Source organism: Bactrocera dorsalis, chromosome 2 (assembly GCF_023373825.1).
Source record: "Bactrocera dorsalis isolate Fly_Bdor chromosome 2, ASM2337382v1, whole genome shotgun sequence".
Classification (NCBI taxonomy): Eukaryota; Metazoa; Arthropoda; class Insecta; order Diptera; family Tephritidae; genus Bactrocera; species Bactrocera dorsalis.
Window position 1 is genome coordinate 38,658,721 of NC_064304.1, and position 19,634 is coordinate 38,678,354.

General features: G+C 38.6%; 1 protein-coding gene across 1 annotated transcript; it reads left to right on the forward strand.

Moving 5' to 3' along the window:
* The first annotated feature begins 9,204 nt into the window (after window positions 1-9,204).
* Window positions 9,205-16,506, forward strand: LOC105226423 (putative polypeptide N-acetylgalactosaminyltransferase 13). Its single transcript, XM_011205285.4, has 8 exons — window positions 9,205-9,671; window positions 10,018-10,193; window positions 10,276-10,448; window positions 10,653-11,274; window positions 12,505-12,586; window positions 14,943-15,097; window positions 15,348-15,530; window positions 15,711-16,506. The coding sequence occupies exons 1-8, from the start codon at window positions 9,528-9,530 to the stop codon at window positions 16,189-16,191; spliced, it is 2,016 nt and encodes a 671-aa protein (XP_011203587.2). The 5' UTR covers window positions 9,205-9,527; the 3' UTR covers window positions 16,192-16,506.
* Window positions 16,507-19,634: the final 3,128 nt, after the last annotated feature.

The following is a 19,634-nucleotide window of genomic DNA, read 5'->3' on the forward strand; positions in this document are numbered from 1 at the left end:
TTTCGTATCTTTGTCTTAAAGCTTCCCAAGCTAAATTAAAATTATCGTCATTCAATGCGAACTGCTTGACTATTACGCCTGCTTGACCTTTAGTTTTGTATCGGAGGTGATACAATTTTTGCGCTTGTGATAATTTTGGATGGTTTATGTACACGGCTGTAAACATGTCCCGGAAGGACGGCCATTGTTCATAACCTCCATGAAATATTTCCGTATCACACGCTGGCACTTTGAGATGTATGCCTGAACTTGCCTCTTGGGCTTGTAATTGTGGTAACTCTACTCTACTGTGGGGAGTAGGTGCAATTGCCTTCATAAGCTTTAATTGATCTGATATCATTGCTTTTGTGTCTTCATAGCGGTCTAAGCAATTTTCGTATTTGGCGTAAGCCGAAGTTTTGAAATTTTCAGGTAGATCTGAATCATCAGTTTCTACTACTGCGTCGTATGCCGCTTGGAGGCGTGTCCAAAAATTGTCAATAGATTTATTTTTAATTTCTAGCACCGATTCAGAGTTGTCTTGAATCGGAGAAGATGCAAATCGAGTGCAGTATTTAATTAAGCTGTCACTCTCGGAAATGAATTTAATATACGAAATGTCTTTCCCCCTTTTTTGCTTTGTAGCACCTTGCTTTGAGCGTGTAGCTTCAGCAGGCGTACATGGGCTTTTATCGTCATTAGTCATTGTCGGAATTCTTAAGAATTCTGCCTTAGATTCTTTTGAGTCAGTGCTCAGTCAGAAAATTTTAATTAATAAAATATATATGTATATATATTTTATTATAATAGAGATATATGGTACCGAAAACTCTTTTCAATAAATAAGAGTTAATATTGCCGAACAAATTTGTAAGTAAAATATACGTGACCGAAAGCTCTTTTTTTTTTTTTTTCGTTCGTATTCACTTCTTTTTCTTTTTCGGAAAAATGTTTATTACGGATTTATTTGTATACCCTTGTTGCAGCGCGCACTAAAACAAGGTCAATATCCTTTGTACATACTTGTGGATTTTATGTGCATATAGTATGCGTTAAATAAAATATGTGCAATTATGCTTGTTCTTGTGTGACAAGGAACAAGATAAATGCTAGAAATCGCCAAAATTGGACTTTCAATGTATGTGTGTATGTATGTACAAAGGTAAGTAATTAGTTTGTAATATTTAATTTCTGACCCAATATTCTTTAATTTTCCGCACCCAAATATATTTTCCGAATATCTCTTGATTAATTGTATCCTATTTTTATAGGTATACGCATGTGAGAATATAAGGCAATATCGAAATATTTCGCGATTGTGTACTCGCGTTCAGAGATATGCGCAAAAGCGCTAATGTAGAATATATATGTATGTATATGTATATATGGTACATATGTATATGTACCAATTTTAGTTATATAATGTATATAATCCGCTTGAGGATATGTATATATGTATGTTTGCACTTATTCCCTTTTATGCTGTATTACTCTTGCGATTTTTGCTTACTTTTTGGAAGCAATTCCTCTCACAGCTTAATAAGCTGAAGAGGTATTGTTCGTATAATTGGCAAGTGTGCCTCTCACAGTTAATGAGCTGGAGCGGTATTGCCAGAATAATTTGAAAATATTGAATTTTTTCTCTGTGGGAATTGTGTGTATTGTATACACGAAGGTAAGTCTAAAAAGCAAGGAATAACTATTGTTTAGTTAAATATATTTAAATATATATATATATATATACTGTGGATACATATATACATATATATTATGTACCGTATTGGATTCTACCGGTACTTAAATTTGCCGCTGATTTAGAATTTTTACAACCCGTTCTTATAAAACGGGTTTAATTTCTTTCGGTTCTTTTATATTGACCGTTTGTGCCCCTCTACATACATATATACATATAATAAATGAAATCAAAAAGGAATTGATGCACTCACTCTGCTTTTCCTCAAGGACTTTGGGTTTAGTAATCTGGTGAAAGGTGGTGTGTATCCTTTCTTGCTTATCTGGTGGGATTTCCTTCCTACGCCGGCGTTCCGCTTTCTTGTGTATGTTTTCTACCAAGCAGCTTGTGACATCTAGAAGGAAGCGTCGGAGACCCTGTGACGATTAGCTTCGGTGCAGCCGGCGTTAACGTTTTCTGTTTTCTTTGCACTATCCTCCTGTGGCGTTTTTTTTTTTTGTTTTTTCTTCACTTTTGTTTTATTTGTATTTTAGATTTGTATTTTATTTGTTAAAAGTTCGCGCCCGTATTTTATTAATTTATTTTATTAGTTTGCACCCACTTTTGATTAATGCGTTATTTGTTAATTTAGAGTAATCACAATTTTGCACATTATGATATTATTCCATTGCACTGCTTTCCGGTTTCAGGTTTAAATAAATTTTTTTTTTTTTTTTTTTCTTTCACCACACTTTTTTGTATGTTATATATAAGAATGTATGCATGTATATATGTAGATTTCGTGCCACTTCGTTCTTATATATTTTTCTCGGTGTCACTGCACTGTTTTCATATGGAAACCGTTTTTTTTTTTTTTTGTTTTTTAACGTTTCACCAATGTGCCGTTCCTTTTGCCTCGAAGGACCATGTAAATTTCACTAACTCACCGCTTTTGATGTGCCCTTATGATAGGTGATGAGCAAGTTGGTTTTTGAGAAAACTGGATATTTAAACCGCCGAAAAACTGTTGATTGAGAGAAAACTGGATATTTAAAGAGCCGAAGCACTGTTGGTTTTAGAGATAACTGGATATTTAAACCGCCGAAGCACTGTTGGTTTTTGAGAAAACTGGATATTTAAAACGCCGAAGCACTATTGGTTTTATAGAAAACTGGATATTTAAACCGCCGAAAAACTGTTGGTTTTATAGAAAACTGGATATTTAAACCGCCGAAAAACTGTTGGTTGTAGAGAAAACTGGATATTTAAAACGCCGACACACTGTTTAGAGAAAACGCTCGTTCTAGAAGGTTCGCCCACGCGTGGTAGTCGCGGTTAAAATTGCTAAACGAAGTGAGATGCGGTTGAAGTTGCAAACGAAGTGAGATGCGGTTGTCCTTTTGGTCCCCTTTTTTGTGTGTGGAATCAGCTGGTGTGTAGTGAGGAAAGTAAGCTTTGTTGGTTTGTGACGTGGATATGATGAAGGTGCGTGTCAATGTTGTGAAGTTGAGTTGAACTGTGTGATCGTGTGGTGGGTGTGTAAATGCCCGGGGGAGATGCTCATTTGTACACCATTAGACAAGTTTACTGTGAGCAAAATTTTTAGTCGATCTTTTTTCAAACGAAAATACAAAGCTCTCACCGACCCTCTGCGAGCTTCTCTCTTCCAAATATCGAACTGCTGCAAAGCTCCACTGAGTGTGAAAGAGAGAGAGGGATAGATGAAACAACTACCCAGATCTGTCAGTTTCCTCCATCTTTCTCTCTCACACTCGGCTGCAGCTTTTCTGATTATTTGGCAGAATTCCTTTTACTAAATCCCCTTACACTTCCTTATTTCCATAAAGGCACTGTCGCGGATTCCCAAAGTCAGAAAGTTTCTCTCATCTGTAGTTCGGTTATAATAGCAGCAAAAAAATTTTAATTTCGATTGCTCCGAAGCTGTAATATCTTTCACTAGTACAAACGATTCCTTACAAGAACTTGATTCCGGTCGAACTTCTGAAAATTCTATGGTCTAACTCCAGGCATTAGAACTAAAACGCTCGAAAACATTTTCCAATATGGAAGATAGTTTTAAAGCTTCTACGCATAGACGCAATACTTGTAGTTCTGCCTTCTCATATGCTCGCTTAATTTCATTATTCTAGCGGAAATGTTTCCGTAACTTTTTGTGTCTTTGTCTTTTTTTAAGTCTGGTAATCAGATAATTATAACATTTTACGGTAAGATAGCGAAGGAAATTCAAACGCGGACTGAGAGACGCAGCCAATAAGTATAACGGTAGTTGAGTGAACAAAAGCGAATGAAAAGAAAATATTTCAGTGTCATTAAATTGACTACAATGAACATGAAACCGAGTGCAGCGGCAAAAAGTAACAGCAACAACAATATAATAAAGGCGCTGCAACAGTGGAAAAAGAGAAAATGTGAAACAAAAACAAAAACTATAAACAAAGGTGCTCAACCACTAAAACAATGACATTGCCGATAACAATGGCCGCAGCAGCCAGCTTCCGCGCCGGTGTGAGCGTGTGTAGCTGAGCGACTGAGTGAGTTGGCGGAATGAAACGCAGCCGGCAACAAGTATTTGTGGCACAGCCGGCGGTGCAACGGAAGCGGAAATACGCAACAGACTGAAAAATCACATTTCTTATGGCATTTAATAAAGTAGCAGCGAATGCAGGCGCCAAGCAGTAAACTAGCTGACAGACTGACAGGCGAACAGATGAACACCAGCCAAGCGGTTGGCCGGTGGCAGAGTGGCTCTTAGAATGCTTGAATGGTTGAAGCGAACCGGAAAACGGATGTTTGACACGCAACTCTTTAGTTGTTAAGCCGATAGTGTGCAAATAACAACAAACGGCATGAAATTATTAACAAAGCACTTGTCGAGCTGACTAACTGCTTGCTGCTGGCACTAGGTATGAGTGAGCCGATGAATGACAGGGGTCAGAACGACGAAAGTTGCGCATTGTTCAGCTTCGACTTTTGTTTTATTGTCATTTAGCGATTGCGTGCAACACCTGCGCCAATTCATATTGAATGAGTTTAGGTCAGAATCGAGAAGAAGGTGGCGAGTCGCATTTGATATGCTTATAAATCGATCTTAAATATAAATGTCTACTAAAAATGAGCCAATTAATTTTACTTTAAGCCGAAGGCTTTAGAATCGTTATAACGATCCATACTCATAAACGCTCTCATCCCTATTGGAAAAACTGGAGCAGTCGTCTTTTACAGGATTCTTTTAAGGGGCACTTTTAACCAGCGAAATTATACGCCATAGACAGGAATTGGTAGTAATCATTTGGTTCGAGGCCCGGATTAAAAGTTGGATGAACGAAAATATGCCAACTAAGCTCCCGAAGCATATGGCGTATCTGACGACGATGTGTGATATCTGGCGTTGTCCTGATGGAAAATAATTTCTCTCAAATTGGCGCTTCTAGATGATAGAATGTCGAATAGTTGACAGTACACGCCCGACTTAAGAGCTGATCGTAGAAGAAAAGCTTACAGTGGATGATTCTCTGGCAGCACCACCAAACTCATAGCAAAATCTTCCTAACCGTCAATCCTGGCTTCGGACTAAGTAGGCAATTGAGGATTAAAGTCCTCTCCCGACGAACAAAAACAAAACTCAATAAGTCTTTCACTATTCTCGTCCTGTTATATGGTACAGAGGCATGGACGATGACAACATCTGATGATCGACGTTACGAGTTTTCGAGAGAAAGCTGGCCACAGCGAATATCGCATTCGATGGAACGAGATATGTTCAAGATATACAACGACATTGACATAGTTCCGGGAATTAGGAGACAGCCGCTATGCAGGGTAGGTCAAGTTATGCGAATGGATGAAAAAATTTAAGCTATGAGAGTATTCGATGCAGTACTCGTCGGGGGAAGCAGAGGCAGAGGAAGACCTTCAATCCATTGGAAAGACCAGGTGGAGAAGGACATGGCTCCACTTGGAGTCAATAACTGGCGCCAAACAGTGAAAAGGCAGAACGATGGTGCTCTGTTGTAAACTCAGCTGTAACGCCGCAAGCCCTGTCTACTCTAATAAAGAAAAAGTGTTACCGGAACTGAATCGACAAAACCAAAATTGCGTTTTATTGTCTTTTAGAGTATCGGAACCATTTGGTGAGAATGGATGAATTCGGAGAGATAAAACTGATACTTTTTGTACTGTTAGTGTTTAGTTGTATTATCATTTTCATTAAATAATAATAATAATAATTAGAGAGATAAGGACAAACATAGTTAAAGAGAGATAGTGTGAGAGTTAAAAGTAGATAGAGCGATAAACATGGAGATGAAGATAATGGAAGCGAAAGAGACAGACATTAAGCTAGGAAAAAATATAGAGATTTAGAGATAGAGATCATTTGGTATTAAAATATATATGTTGGGAAATGTATTGAAGTTTAGAAAAATAATTAGTGACGAAACGATAAAAAGGGTTGAAATTTATACCTCTGGTATGCAGACTATTATGTTTGTGTGATATTATTATGTTTACATCTTTAGCCGATAATACTGAAGGCGAAGATAATACGCAAAAGGAAATTTGAATTTCTAAAAGCGTAAAAAGTTGTCTACTTTAGCCAAATACATTTAAGATCGATTAAGGAAATTGATAGAATGAGAAGCTTTTCGCAGCTTTGGAAAGTAGTATTTGTAGGTTATTATCAGATTGGTCCAGTGCCGGATTAGCCACGTAGCAAGAGTAGCAAATGCTACGGGCCCCGCGAATCGGGGGGCCCCACGCTCCAACTGACCGTAATTAAAAAATATCAATTTACATGGAGCGTAAAATATTCTTGCATGCTTCAAACGCTAACCACTTAGGCTATGCTTCACTTCCACCTTCCACCTGAAAATCTAAAACTCGATTTCGTCACGTTAATTAATAGCCCAATTTGACGCTTTTATTTCTCAACTTATTCAAATTCATACTAATTAAGGTAAGAGAAATTCGTCGTATTTATCAAAAACAACTTGTGAGGAATTTATTCATCTAATTGCCTCAAGCATACTGGATCAAATTACTGGCGAAATTAAGAGATGCAAATACTACTCAGTTTCATTGGATTCTACTCCAGATATATCGCATGTAGACCAACTGACTCTGATAGTACGCTATGTTCTGCCATCTGGACCAGTGGAAAGATTTGTTAAGTTCTTGGACATGGTAGGTCATATTGCTGAACAACTCGCTCAAGGTTTACTAGATTTCTTCAGTGAGAGTGGCATTAATATCAAAGATTGTCGTGGGCAAAGCTGTGATAATGCCAGCAACATGAGTGGGAAATACATCGGTTTAAAAGCCCCAATTAAGAAAATAAATAAGTGTGCAAAATACATTCCCTGCCCTGCACATTCATTAAATTTGTTTTATTTTTATATTTATTACTTTTCTTCGATTTCATTAAACACCTCTATACATTTTTTTCCGCTTCTACCTATCGATGGGATCGTCTTATGAACGCACTTAAATATTCTACTTCAAAAATTCTGATTTTGAAACGGTTATCAGACACTAGGTGGTCAGCCCGTGGTGATGCTACAACGGCACTTTTATGTGGTTTTATCACTATTAAGCAAGTATTGGAAGACATTTTCAATAACGTGGATCGGACGGACTACTTTCAACGATGAATAAGTTAGAAACGGGAATAATGACAATTACGTGGGACGAAATCCTAGAACGCTTGCAAGCGACAGCGCTGCAGTCGTCTGATCAAGACCTCAATACGGGATAGGCCCTTTATGAATCATTATAAGGCTAGTCTAAGCAATGCGATTCAGATATTGAGGCAAGAGCCAAAAATCTGACCTACTGTGAAGAATACCAGCAACAGACTTCACGACGAATCAAGCGAAATACAAAGTACCATCATTTCAGCGGCTCTAGTACACTCGACGACTTTGTTGAAAATCAAACACCTGGACAACGTTTCGAATTTGAGGTGTTTATTGTCATTATTGATACTCGTAACGTACTGTCTGCTTTAACTAAACGTATGAAAGCATATCATAAAATTACTAGTATTTTTTGAAGTATTTCGACAGCTAAAATCTCTTACAACAGCAGAGATTTTGGAAAAATCTTTAGTATGGTCAGTGCTTCGAAAATGATTTGGAGAACAGGCTAGGCGGCGAATTAGTGCAGTTCGCAGAGCTGCTGAAAACAGATGTGGCTGCTGTTATTGACAGCAAGAAATAGGAGCCTTTGGAACAGCAATATTATAAACTTTTATTAAATAATTCTTTAGAATCGTGCTTCGCAAACTTAGAAATTGATTTGCGAATTTATTTATCTCTCAACTCATCACTGAACACTGCAGTGGCGAACGTTCTTTTTCAACATTAAAACGTATTAAAAATTAATTAAGGAACACGATGGGCAAAGAACGTCATAATTGCTTTATTGAATATAGAGCATGGCTTGTTTAAAGAAGTCGATTTTGAAATTATTATCTCTAAATTTGCCCATAACAAATCCAGAAAACTTTATTTGTAACAATGTTGTTTTATTTAATACCCTAAACTTGAGAACCTATAGCAAAGCAAAGGCCTCTTAACAGAATTTGCTACAGACCCCGCGCTGGTTTAATCCGGCACTGGCTTGGTCTATGTGTCTATGTTGAAAATAATAACTTATATGAACTATGAAAGGAAATATTTTATCAAGTAATTGGAAGCGAGATTTGAGTTTTTCTAACTGTTAATAAGAAAGAAATGGAAAACGGTAAGGCGAAGCACCTTTCCGTTAGAATTAAGAACTCATACTTGGACAGACTTTCTTAGGGGTGTACAAGAACCCATTTTTCTGAGTTAGAAGCTGGCAAAAATTCAAAAATTTTTAACTCACCCTAGTATACATAGTGAAAATCTGGTATTTTTGCATGTATAATTTTTTATCAATAATAAAAAATATATTTGACCAGATTTTTGAGAAAAAAAATTCAACATTTTTTTGTTGGTTTGTGATAATTATGAGTTAAGAGTATTAACGCTTTATTTAGATTGTTTGCTTTCGTGTTGGCAACTCTGTTTAGTTTAAGTTGTCTCAATCGAATTCTTTAGCGCTTGGCTAATACAAATACAAATATAACGCTTGCAACGCTGTCAAATTGTCATTTATCATCTGAACATATGTCTATATAGATACAGGCACATAACCATACACACGCGCATGCCGCGGCGCTGGTAATATCTTATCGCAGTTGTCAAAGCGTTCACTGTTAAGGCCAAACGCACAAGCTCTCTGCTAAGCGTTGTCATTGCGCCAGTCGCTTTTGGACAAACGCGTGACTAACGACCAATGAAAAATAGACGCCGGCGAACGGTAGACGCTAGACAACAGCAACAACACGCGGCATTGTGACGACACAAACGGGTGATAATTTCCAAACATATCGACTTGTTTACACACACGATACCGGTTTGGCAAATAGCGGAGCGTAAGTAGCCAACAGCGGAGTATTATGCAACTGAAAATTAATTGAAAAAGTAATAATAAATGCAAATAAAAAACACGAAAATACAATGGCAAACAAAAAAGGATGACAAAAATTACAACAACAACTAATTTCAGTTTAACATTAAATAAATAAGTGGAAAATAGAGCACTGAAAATCGTGCTAGATAATTTATAGCGCAGCCTAAGCGCTATGGCGCGTCTACGCGAAGGAGAATCGAAGTCAGTTGCTGAATTGCGATAATATTGGCAGGTGATCGACGCAGCGTCGCGCGGCTGACGAGCGTTTGCTTTTGCACAGCAAATTTTATTAATAATAATACAGCGCAGAGTGCGCGCGCGTGGTGTTATTTGTTTTTTGGCGGGCGAAAATGTGTGCGTGATGAAGTTGCAGAAGCGATGCTGGCCTTGTCGACTACTGCTGCTGCCCATAGTGCTGCTGCTGCTCACTTGCATCTACACCAGCATACAATTCATCGAGTATGAGTATGCAGACCTGCAAGTCGAACGCTACGAACAGGCGCAAGTGAATACCTATTAGATAAGAGAAAAATGTGCAGAAATAATGAAAAAAAAATTGTAAAAAAAATTAAGACTAAAATTAAAAAAAAAATTAAACAATAAATTAAAAAAAATTTTTAAACAATAAATAAATTATAATATTTATAAAAAAAATGGTAGTACAAAAAAAGTAAAAATTAAAGAAAAGATATTTAAAAATGTCAAAAAAATTTCTAAAAATATTGTGACACAAAATATTACAACAACAATACCAAAAACTCTATAGTCTTCCTGTGACTCATGATTTCATACCACGCTTTGGCGCTCAAACTATTTTAAATGCAACAAACGTGTGCTTCTCTCACCTACAGGTGCTGCCCGTTGCCGCGGAGAGCGCGCTCAGCGAGTACGCAATAGCGGTGCGTGAATTCCTGGCTGCAGCGCCGACTGAGACGCTAAACGCGCCATGGCAATTCTATAATTACAATGCGGCACGCAGCGATGGGATTGGCGCCTTGCGCGCGTTACCCGATACACGTGACGCCAGGTGCGTATATGCAATATACTAAACAAAAAATTAAACTAAGCAACCATTATTTGCAAATGCAACCTCTACCGCTTCATTACAGCTGCACGGCGCGCCCTTTCCATTTGGCCGCGCAACGTGCGCGCGTTTCTATCATCATCGCATTTCACAATGAGGCACGTTCGGCGCTCTTGCGCACCGTAATGACGCTGTATCACCGCACGCCGCATCGCTATCTGCACGAGCTGATACTGATCGATGACTGCAGCGCGGATGGTGCGTATACGCCATGGCGGCACATGCAAATGAGCGCGCACGCGGCGCTGGTGTTGCGCTATTTTTGATTGAAATCACGCGCGCACATTTGCATGCTTATACTTGGCATAGCTAACGCAAAAATAGACAATACTTAATTGGATTTTTTTCACTGTTTTCTATGCCATCTTCTTCCAATGCTATGTCTGCGCGCTGCCCGTTTAGTTGGTTTGCTGCCGGCCATGCTTAAACTCCAGCTACCGCCATTTATGCGTAATTTTTCATCTTCGTCGCCACCAACAACAGCCGCAAACTATGTCAGCTTACATTCTTCGGCGAACTCGAGCAGCAGCAGCAGCGCGCCCACTTCACAGCCGCAAGTAACAATTAAAAGCGCGCGTAATACACAACGCTTGGGCGTGATTGCATCACGTAATCACGGCGCTCGCCTTGCCACCGGCGATTATTTACTCTTTCTCGACAGTCACTGTAAGGTTAATGTGGGCTGGCTCGAGCCGTTGCTGGAGCGTTTGGCCATAGGCGCGTCTGCCGTCAGCCCTGTGTTGGATAGCATTAATGCGGAGTCATTGGAGTATACGGCGAGTTCGAAGAATCTCATGGGTGGTTTCGATTGGAATTTACATTTTCATTGGATACCGCGACCGCAATCAACGCAATCACAACCACAGCGTCGCGACCAGTACAACCAGCAGCAACAACAACAGCGCGCATTCGAGGAATCTTTAAACGGGCAAACCGCATATTTACAGCAACTCGGTTGGGCGCGCAGCAGATTTGGCGAGGCACGCTTGCGACGCGACACAAATACCGCCGCAACGGCATTCAAGTAATTTACCCACACCGCTTTACCATTTGATTTTGTTTTTATTTACTTTAACGAGAAATATTGTCATCTAAGCTGCCTGTAGCGCATTTCATTGGAACATTCATACAAGTTATGCGCCTTAGATTTCTTTAGAATTCAATTTCACAGGCTGGCTTAATTTTTTCTTATTCATTGTAATACAGAGAATTTTTGTGGAATTTCTATTTGTCATATATTGTAGAAGGTCTCGTACTTATTTAATACAAGCCACACCAACAAAGCGAAATCTTTTTTTGAAATTGAAGTTTTTTATTCTTCAATTTATGTGAAAATGATCTGAATTACTTTTAAAGCTTCAGTTGAATTCAAAGTGTGGTTAGGTACCTTATACAGCTTTGCGTACCTAACTTTGAATAACCGACAGATCATATAGATGAGACATTACATTATTTTTGTTGTAGAATCTGTAGCAGTGGGAAGCAAGGACTTAAACTAACTATAACCAAACCCTAAATATCATATATGTACGTGCTATAGACACGAACTAAAGACATTTTTCATTAACAATTTGTAAGCAGTAATATCTCTATCGATAGATCAATATAATCTTACAATGATAGCCTACCCCATGAATAACTGCATAAAACATTTGTATTTCCATTGTCAACCAGAAACATGACCGACGACGATATAGACAAGGTTATGGTAGAGATGATCAAAACGCAATAGATTGATCTACCGGGGTGCAAAACTGTAGTGGTCAAGAGTAAATCGTCAGATATACACGAATTTCCTATAGAGACTCGATAGAAGAGACTGTAGGAACATGGTTGCAATGCTCACTGGTCACAGTCTGGTGACAGCAGACACTTGTACAATGGGACTCAGAATCGGAATTCGAAAAGATTGCAGGAAATGCCAAGAGCAAGACAACAGCGAAATTCCACAATTGCAACATTTTAAAAATTCTGGATCCTCACGGTATAAAATACCGAAAAAGACAACATTTATGAGGTCACAGAACCTGTTCAAATTCGTTCAAGCGCTGATTCCTAAAGTGTGACCACTTCTCACAGAGGGTACTTCATCTGGTATCGCTAAGACCCAAAACATTTTTGTAGCGTACCCGGCTTATTAGCCTACCAAACTAACCTGACCTAGCAATAGTTTCATAATATTGCGATATTTATTTAATTTCAAGCGAACTTATTATACTTTTTCCGAATATTACTAACGATCTGAACTTTTCAGGAGCCCTACTTTTGCTGGTGGCATATTCATGATCTCTCGGGAATGGTTTTTTAAATTAAATGGCTTCAACCCACTACTGGAGGTAAGTACTTATGTCTGACAGTGCGTCTAGTTGGTGGTTAATTTTGTTTCTAGGTGTTGCCATACGTATCTATTGGCTTTCTTTGGCAGGTTTCTTAACATTGTACCAGTTCTTGTAATAAAGGGCATTATTTAAAAGATTTCAGGTAAAAATGTAAATAGTAATGTGACACTACCTAGAATAGTCCTGCAAAACCATTGCGAAATAGTATTGACTTCGAATTAAGTATTAAGCTCTGGGTTCGTGCTCGACAGAGCAAAGATTTCTTCTATTCAATTAAAAGATAATATATTTGCATTAGGAAAATTTTATGCTTCAGACTCTATGTAGATTGGCAGCTGATCGAGGCTTTGGATTACTGGTTTAAGTAAGCCAGATAATTGACCTGTTAATGTTTCCGAACGTAAAAAATTGGAAGTAAGGCCAAATATTTAGATAAAAAAGAAAAATCAGGCACAAAACATCTCATTTAAATTTATTGATCCTAAAAGGCATAAACCCAAATAATGCACTCCAAAAATTAATACAATATACAATATAGGAGTATTAGGTAGTCGAAAAAGTTCTTTCGTATTTTGTCAATAAATGTCGTTGCAGTCGTATATCTTCAGTGCTACCAATCACATTGTGTCATATCATATAGTGTTTGAAAGCTGAGATTTTATGCTTCATTTAACCAAAAAAAATTCTATTCCGGAAAGTTGAAAAAAAGTTACAGCTGTTCAAAAATTAGTGAAAATTGCGAAGAAATTCGCAATATTTTGAAATTTTTGTATAAAAAAGGTAAAAATGCCACGTAAGCCACCAATGAAATTTGTGAAGTTTAGAGACGATGCTGTATCAGTTCGTGTAGCACAGTAATGGTTCGCTTGCTTCCGTTCTGGAAATTTTGATGTGAAAGATGCACCCCGCTCTGGTGGACTTATCGTTGAAAAAGTCGTTGAAATTATATAAAAGATTGATCGGGAGCGTCACATAAGCAGCCAGGACATCCCTAAGGAAGTTAGCATTCATCGTCAAACGGTTTTAAACCATTTAAAAAAGGCTGGCTATTAAAAGAAGCTCGATGTTTGGGTACCACATGAATTGTTTGTGAAAAATTTAATGGACCGAATTAATGTCTGCTATTCTTTGCTGAAACGAAATGAAATCGAAACACTTCTGACAAGAATGGAAAACAGGAGATGAAAAGTGGATCAAATACGACAATAATGTGCGAAAAAGATATGGTCCAAACTTGGTGGAGCTCAACAAATAGCCGCAAAGCCAGAACTGAAGACTTTGAAGATTGTGCTGAGTGTTTAGCTTACCCACTATGAGTTGCTCCAGCCTGGTCAAACGATTGATTCTACATTTAACTGTCAACAAGTGATGAGATTGAAGCAAACAATCGAAAAAAACGACCAGAACTGATCAACAGAAAAGCCTTCGTCTTCCATCAGGACAACGCTAGACCACACACATCTTTGATGACTCGGCAAAAACTGGGAGAGTTTGGCTGTAAAGTTTTGATGCATCCACCATCTCTGAAATCAGAAAAGTAATCGACCAAAATGGTACATATTTGGTTTATTAAAGTTCATTATAACTATAAAAAAATAAGCTGAAGTTTGATTTGAAATACGAAAAGACTTTTTCGACTATCCAATATAACTATCAACGGAAAAATTAAGGATGTATTCTTTTGCTGTTGATCTTTAGTTTTTTATTAGTTGTTATAATGATTGTAATGACGAAGTACTGGAATAGTTGGAGTTCTATTCTGCAATATATGCAATATTTTTATATAAGCTTTCTGGTTATCTCATAAATAAATATCGTCAATCCTGAGAAGTTTTAGTAGAATCCGTTCAATTCTATAATAATAATATGATAAACTTTTTCTAACTTTTTCATACTTGATTAAACAATAATAAAATGTATCATATCTTGGAGTGTAGCGATTCGAATATGAACTGGCATAATATTACATATACTGGCATAGCCAGATTGAGATGTGATGGATAGATTTCTTCTGGCTTTGCTTGGCTTCAAAAATTTCGAGTTGAGGAGGAACTTATAAATTTCTTATGTACTTTTGATTGTAACTTTGACGCGAACGATTAAGGGCATTATGTGTAATTAAGCTCTATATAAAAATATTTATTAAAGAATTACGGAAAAAATGGAAATAATATATTCTATACGAGTATACATAAAATCGATTCAACCCTTCCACTAGCTTACACCTCAATAACTGCAACTGAGTGTGTAAATGTGCCATGAAAATACTATGCACACATACATATACATATGTAGATATATACAAACGTTTCCTTTTCATATACTCTTTTTCTATTTTCCTGCATCTTTATAGACTTGGGGTGGCGAGTCCATTGAATTCTCCATTAAATTGTGGCTTTGTGGCGGACAAATCGAGATTGTGCCATGCAGCCGGGTCGGGCATATTTTTCGCAAACAGCATCCATTTCATTTTCCCAATGGCAGCGATAGCCAGACAACATATCTCAGGTAAGCCTCATGACCCCAAGAGTATAACCTACTTTGGGTAGACACAGGCACGGCAGCGGTCAGGCAAAGGTACGATGGCAAAGCTTAGATGTGTGTGTATGAGGTAGATAGATATTACATATGCAATATATACAAAAAGAAGGTAAACCTGCTTTTAAATTAAAAATCACGAATTTAAAGATCTCAATTTTTGGAGGAAATTTCAAAATTTAAATTTGATTTTTCAATTACTTCTCTTTTTTTCTTGCAGAAATTCAAAAATCATTGCCGAATCCTGGTTGGACGCCTACAAATATTTCTTCTACGCCTCCAAGCCGGCGGCCAAACAGATACCCCTCAGCAGCAACGACACAGAGCAAAGCCATCAGTTGAGGCGCGCTCTCAATTGCCAGCCATTCTCGTGGTATTTGCAGAATGTTTTCCCGCAACTCAAGTGCGTAAGCCAAATGCCTTCAGTCAGCATGTACTCCCGCTCCCCGCCACCAGGCTGACTAGCATATTGTTTCTCCTTTTGAAAAAATTCGCAAAAAAAATCTTTCTAAGCTCACTCCAATGTACATCTGTGTGTGCGCATGGCATTGTAAACACATTTCTTGTTTTCCATTACTTTCAGACTGCCCAACGATGACTTCATCGCATTTGGCGCATTAAGCTCCGGCGAGCTTTGCCTGCACATCGCCAATCATGCCACCAGTCAGCTGCGTATGACCAGCTGCTTCCAAAATGACGTTACTCACTGGTATCTGCACCGGCAAAATTCTCAATTGCAAGCGAGTTCCGGTGCGTGTCTCCACGTAGTCGCCGATGTGCCGAGGCGCGCGGCGAAGCTGAGAAACTCGACGCGTTCGACGCATTTTCGTGTAGTGCTGCGGCCATGTGTCGGTGAGGAAGTCGGCGATCGCGGCTACAATCAGCGCGCGTATCAAAAGCAGACACCGCATCAACGTTGGTTGCGTCGCGGCGGCTTGTTGGTGCACCAACAGACGCAGTTATGTCTCGATAATCCGCTAAGCGATGTGGTGGTCGTCAGTCATTGCCGCAATGCCGCGCCGTCACAGCTGTTTCGCTTCGCCATGGAACTGCAACGACTATAAAGGCGGTGACGGGGTACCGTAGAGGTTCTAAGTTGAAAATGACAAGGATACCTGTGTGCTGCTATTTTGGCATGACTCTCCACCCTGTGGGAGGGTGGGTGAGTTACAAACAAAATGGCTTGCCGGTTAGAATTCAAATATGACAACACTACCATAACTGTGTGTACCAAAGAGTAACTGCAATGTATCTCGGGCTTGTTTCAGTAGTTTTCTCAATATGGAATCTTATGGCTAGATATTTAAGTCGATTTTAAATTAAGCCTTCATAATAATAAAACGATGTACTTATTGGAAGTTTTAAAAATGTGCTCTCTACACAGTTGCATTTCTTATTTTCTATACGCAGTATGCTGGGATTAACGTCATTGTTCTTTAGAGGGAGTCTTTGGTCTCTAAGTACCGAAGATTATAAATAAATAGTCTCATTGATGTTCTAGTACCGAATGCGCCAATTGTTCTTCCTATTCTATATTAGGCGCTAATTGGAGATTCGGAGTGTAGCCAGGTCCTTCTCCACCTGGTCCTTTCAACTCTCAAAAATGGAACGTATGAACCATTCGGACGACATGACCTAGCCAGCGAAGCCGCTGGTTCGCTCAACTATGTCAATGCCGTCGTGTATATTGTACAGCTCATCGTTTATTGACTGCGGTATTACATTTTTCGCAGAATCCTTCTGGTAAAATTCGTAACGCCGACTCATCAGAGGTTGTCATTGTCCATGCCTCTGCACGATGTAGCACAGGATTTAAGAGTTCCTTGTGGAATTTGGTCTTTGTTCGTCGGGAGAGAACTTTACTTCTCTTCTAATGACATGCTATCGCTTGAGATCGAGCTTCGCGCAATAGACCTCGATGGCTACTCCATCAGATGTTTTTGAAACCGTTCATGTAGATGATGAAAATTTCGCTAGTGGGTCGTGGGTTCCTACTTCATCCTGCATCTTATAGTGTAACTTGACACATGATCTCCCAGATAAAGCGCGAGAATACAGAGTCTATTTTATCCACTGATTCTCTTCTTATCGAGCTGTATCCGAAGGTTTTTGTGGAAAATTCTCTTAACGTCGCCAATCTTCAAGCTGGTTGATTAGATTGAGTAACCTTTCACGTGCTATTGGAAGCTTTTCTGACAGCGGTCCACCGCAAAGATTGACTTGACTTTGTAACAGCAATGCATGAAGCCAGCTCATAGGCCTTATGTAGGCATGTAGTCCCAAGTATCTTCTTACATTCTCAGGATCCTTTTAGTTTGTTAACGATCAGTTAAAAGCTAGTTAGCTGGTTCTGTGAAATTCTGAAAGTTTGGAAATAAGTGAATGAATAGCATATCGGTTGGAAAAGGATAGCTAGAACAGGTATTTTCTCTAATCATAAAAGTTTGTTCTTTTTATATTCGCGTCGACTCCGTTTTCGACATTCCTTTGCCCACTGGTCAAGTCCGGTGTGAGTTAGCTAGCTATATGATAATATTATGTACTGAGTCCATATTCATCATTCCCATAGAGTGAAGGCTTCATAGCTATTATTGTACTTATTAAGTGCAGTAATATGCGAACGGCATTCCCTCAGATTTCTTGTAGTTATCTGAAAAGCTATTTCACGTGACGTTCATGACATGACAAACAGGGTTGATGCCGGACAAGACTAAGACTAGTTTAAGTTCGTCGCCATTAATGAGCAAATCTCATCTCAATACTCTTCGAACTGTGATACTCCGCTTTAATATCCAATGTATACTCTTCATCATCCACATTACCAGAAAGATTCACTTGATAATCATACTTTCCGCCGCAGCAATGACCATTACCGTAATAGTCACTCATTTCTTAGTATAACAAGTCAAATTTCAAGGATCATCGACAGCCTGATAGCCGTGTCTGGATGTGGCAATTTATTATGTGGGCTCAACTGCGCCAGGCAGCCGCTTCAAGCAGCGCTTGCAAAGCAACCACAGAGTGTGTCTCTCCTGCGGCACCTAACCACGCACACACTTATGATCGGCTTCACCCACACATTTATGAGCTTCATATGCATATGTGTGTGTACGTATGCAATTGCATTAGTTGGGTAAGATGCTTGCGGTTGAGCCATCTCGATTCCGGCAAAGTTTCGTAACTTTCGCAAACTTGTTTTAGTTAAAAGACTTTGTCAAAATGCTATCACCGAAATTTAACCAAGCTTGCGGTAACCCCTTCACTTTTGTTAGTATTGTGTGTGTGTCGCTTTGTGTAAGGCGTTTGCTGGCTGTTATAGTGTTTTCGTCGTTTTGAACAAAGGACTCAGTCGAGGCAAATGCGAGGATGAATGTAAATGTTAATGATGTGTGAAATTATTTGGTTAGTTTATGAAAATGTTACGGTTAGTAGAAGAATGTCAAAGCACACCGCCACATATAAACACAGAGCGTCACTGACAGACACGGAGCGACAAGTAGCACTTTAGAAATGTTTGGTGAGGCACTGTATGCTATTCTACTATTATTTTTTAGGTGAGTGAATATTTCGAATATTCTTTCTATCTCTGATTTACTCCCATCGATAACCCATAAATAACCGACAAATTGGTTGCTCTGCCACTTTGCTATTTATATTTCAGCACTTTTTTCATTTTTTCTCCACTTATCTCTTAGTCTAGTCCAACTTTTCGATTTATGTTGTTCTATCGGGAAGTGTGATAAATTTGCCATGACATGTCAATTACGCTGTGCTTCATTGCGTGCAATGTCATCGGCACATAGCGACAGCGAAAATTGCTTTACATCATACATATATACATACATAGTAGTAATTTTGAAAGGTCCTCACTCAAAGGTTATGTGCTGAAAGGGTTAAAATATGACAATTGTGCATTATATAGATAGACATTATTACAGCTCATTGCATGTCATCATTTACGGTTAATTTGCGTGAGAGTGTGGGTGGTATTGGCTTAAGTGGATTGCAAGATGTTTCTATTCCAATAATATAGTTTTTGGGTAGGTTGTCTTATAATTTTTTCGTTTTTTTTACCACACGAGGTCAAATAGGGCTTATATACTTCATTTTAGTACAAAAGGAGAGACAAAAAGACAATTTGGAGATCGAAGCTCTAATTGGTCAAATGTAAGCTCTCCACAACCGTTTTTTGCAGTAAAAGGCTCAGTGCGGCTTTTGTCTATTTTAACACATTTTTTTACCTAAAAGTGATGACTGAACAATCTCTATAACCCATTTTTTCTCTACTTACTTATTAACACAATATAAACAGTCAATAATCACAAATTAGAACATCCGGAAATTAGAACTACCCCAAAAGCAAGTGGTTCTAATTTCCGAGCGTCTACTGTACTATTTTCTGTTTCTACAGTTACAGTTCTTACTATTATACTCCCGTTTGGGCACCCTTAGCACTTAAATAATCCTTCTAAAAGAAGCAGTAAACGCAGTAAAACTCATAGAACCT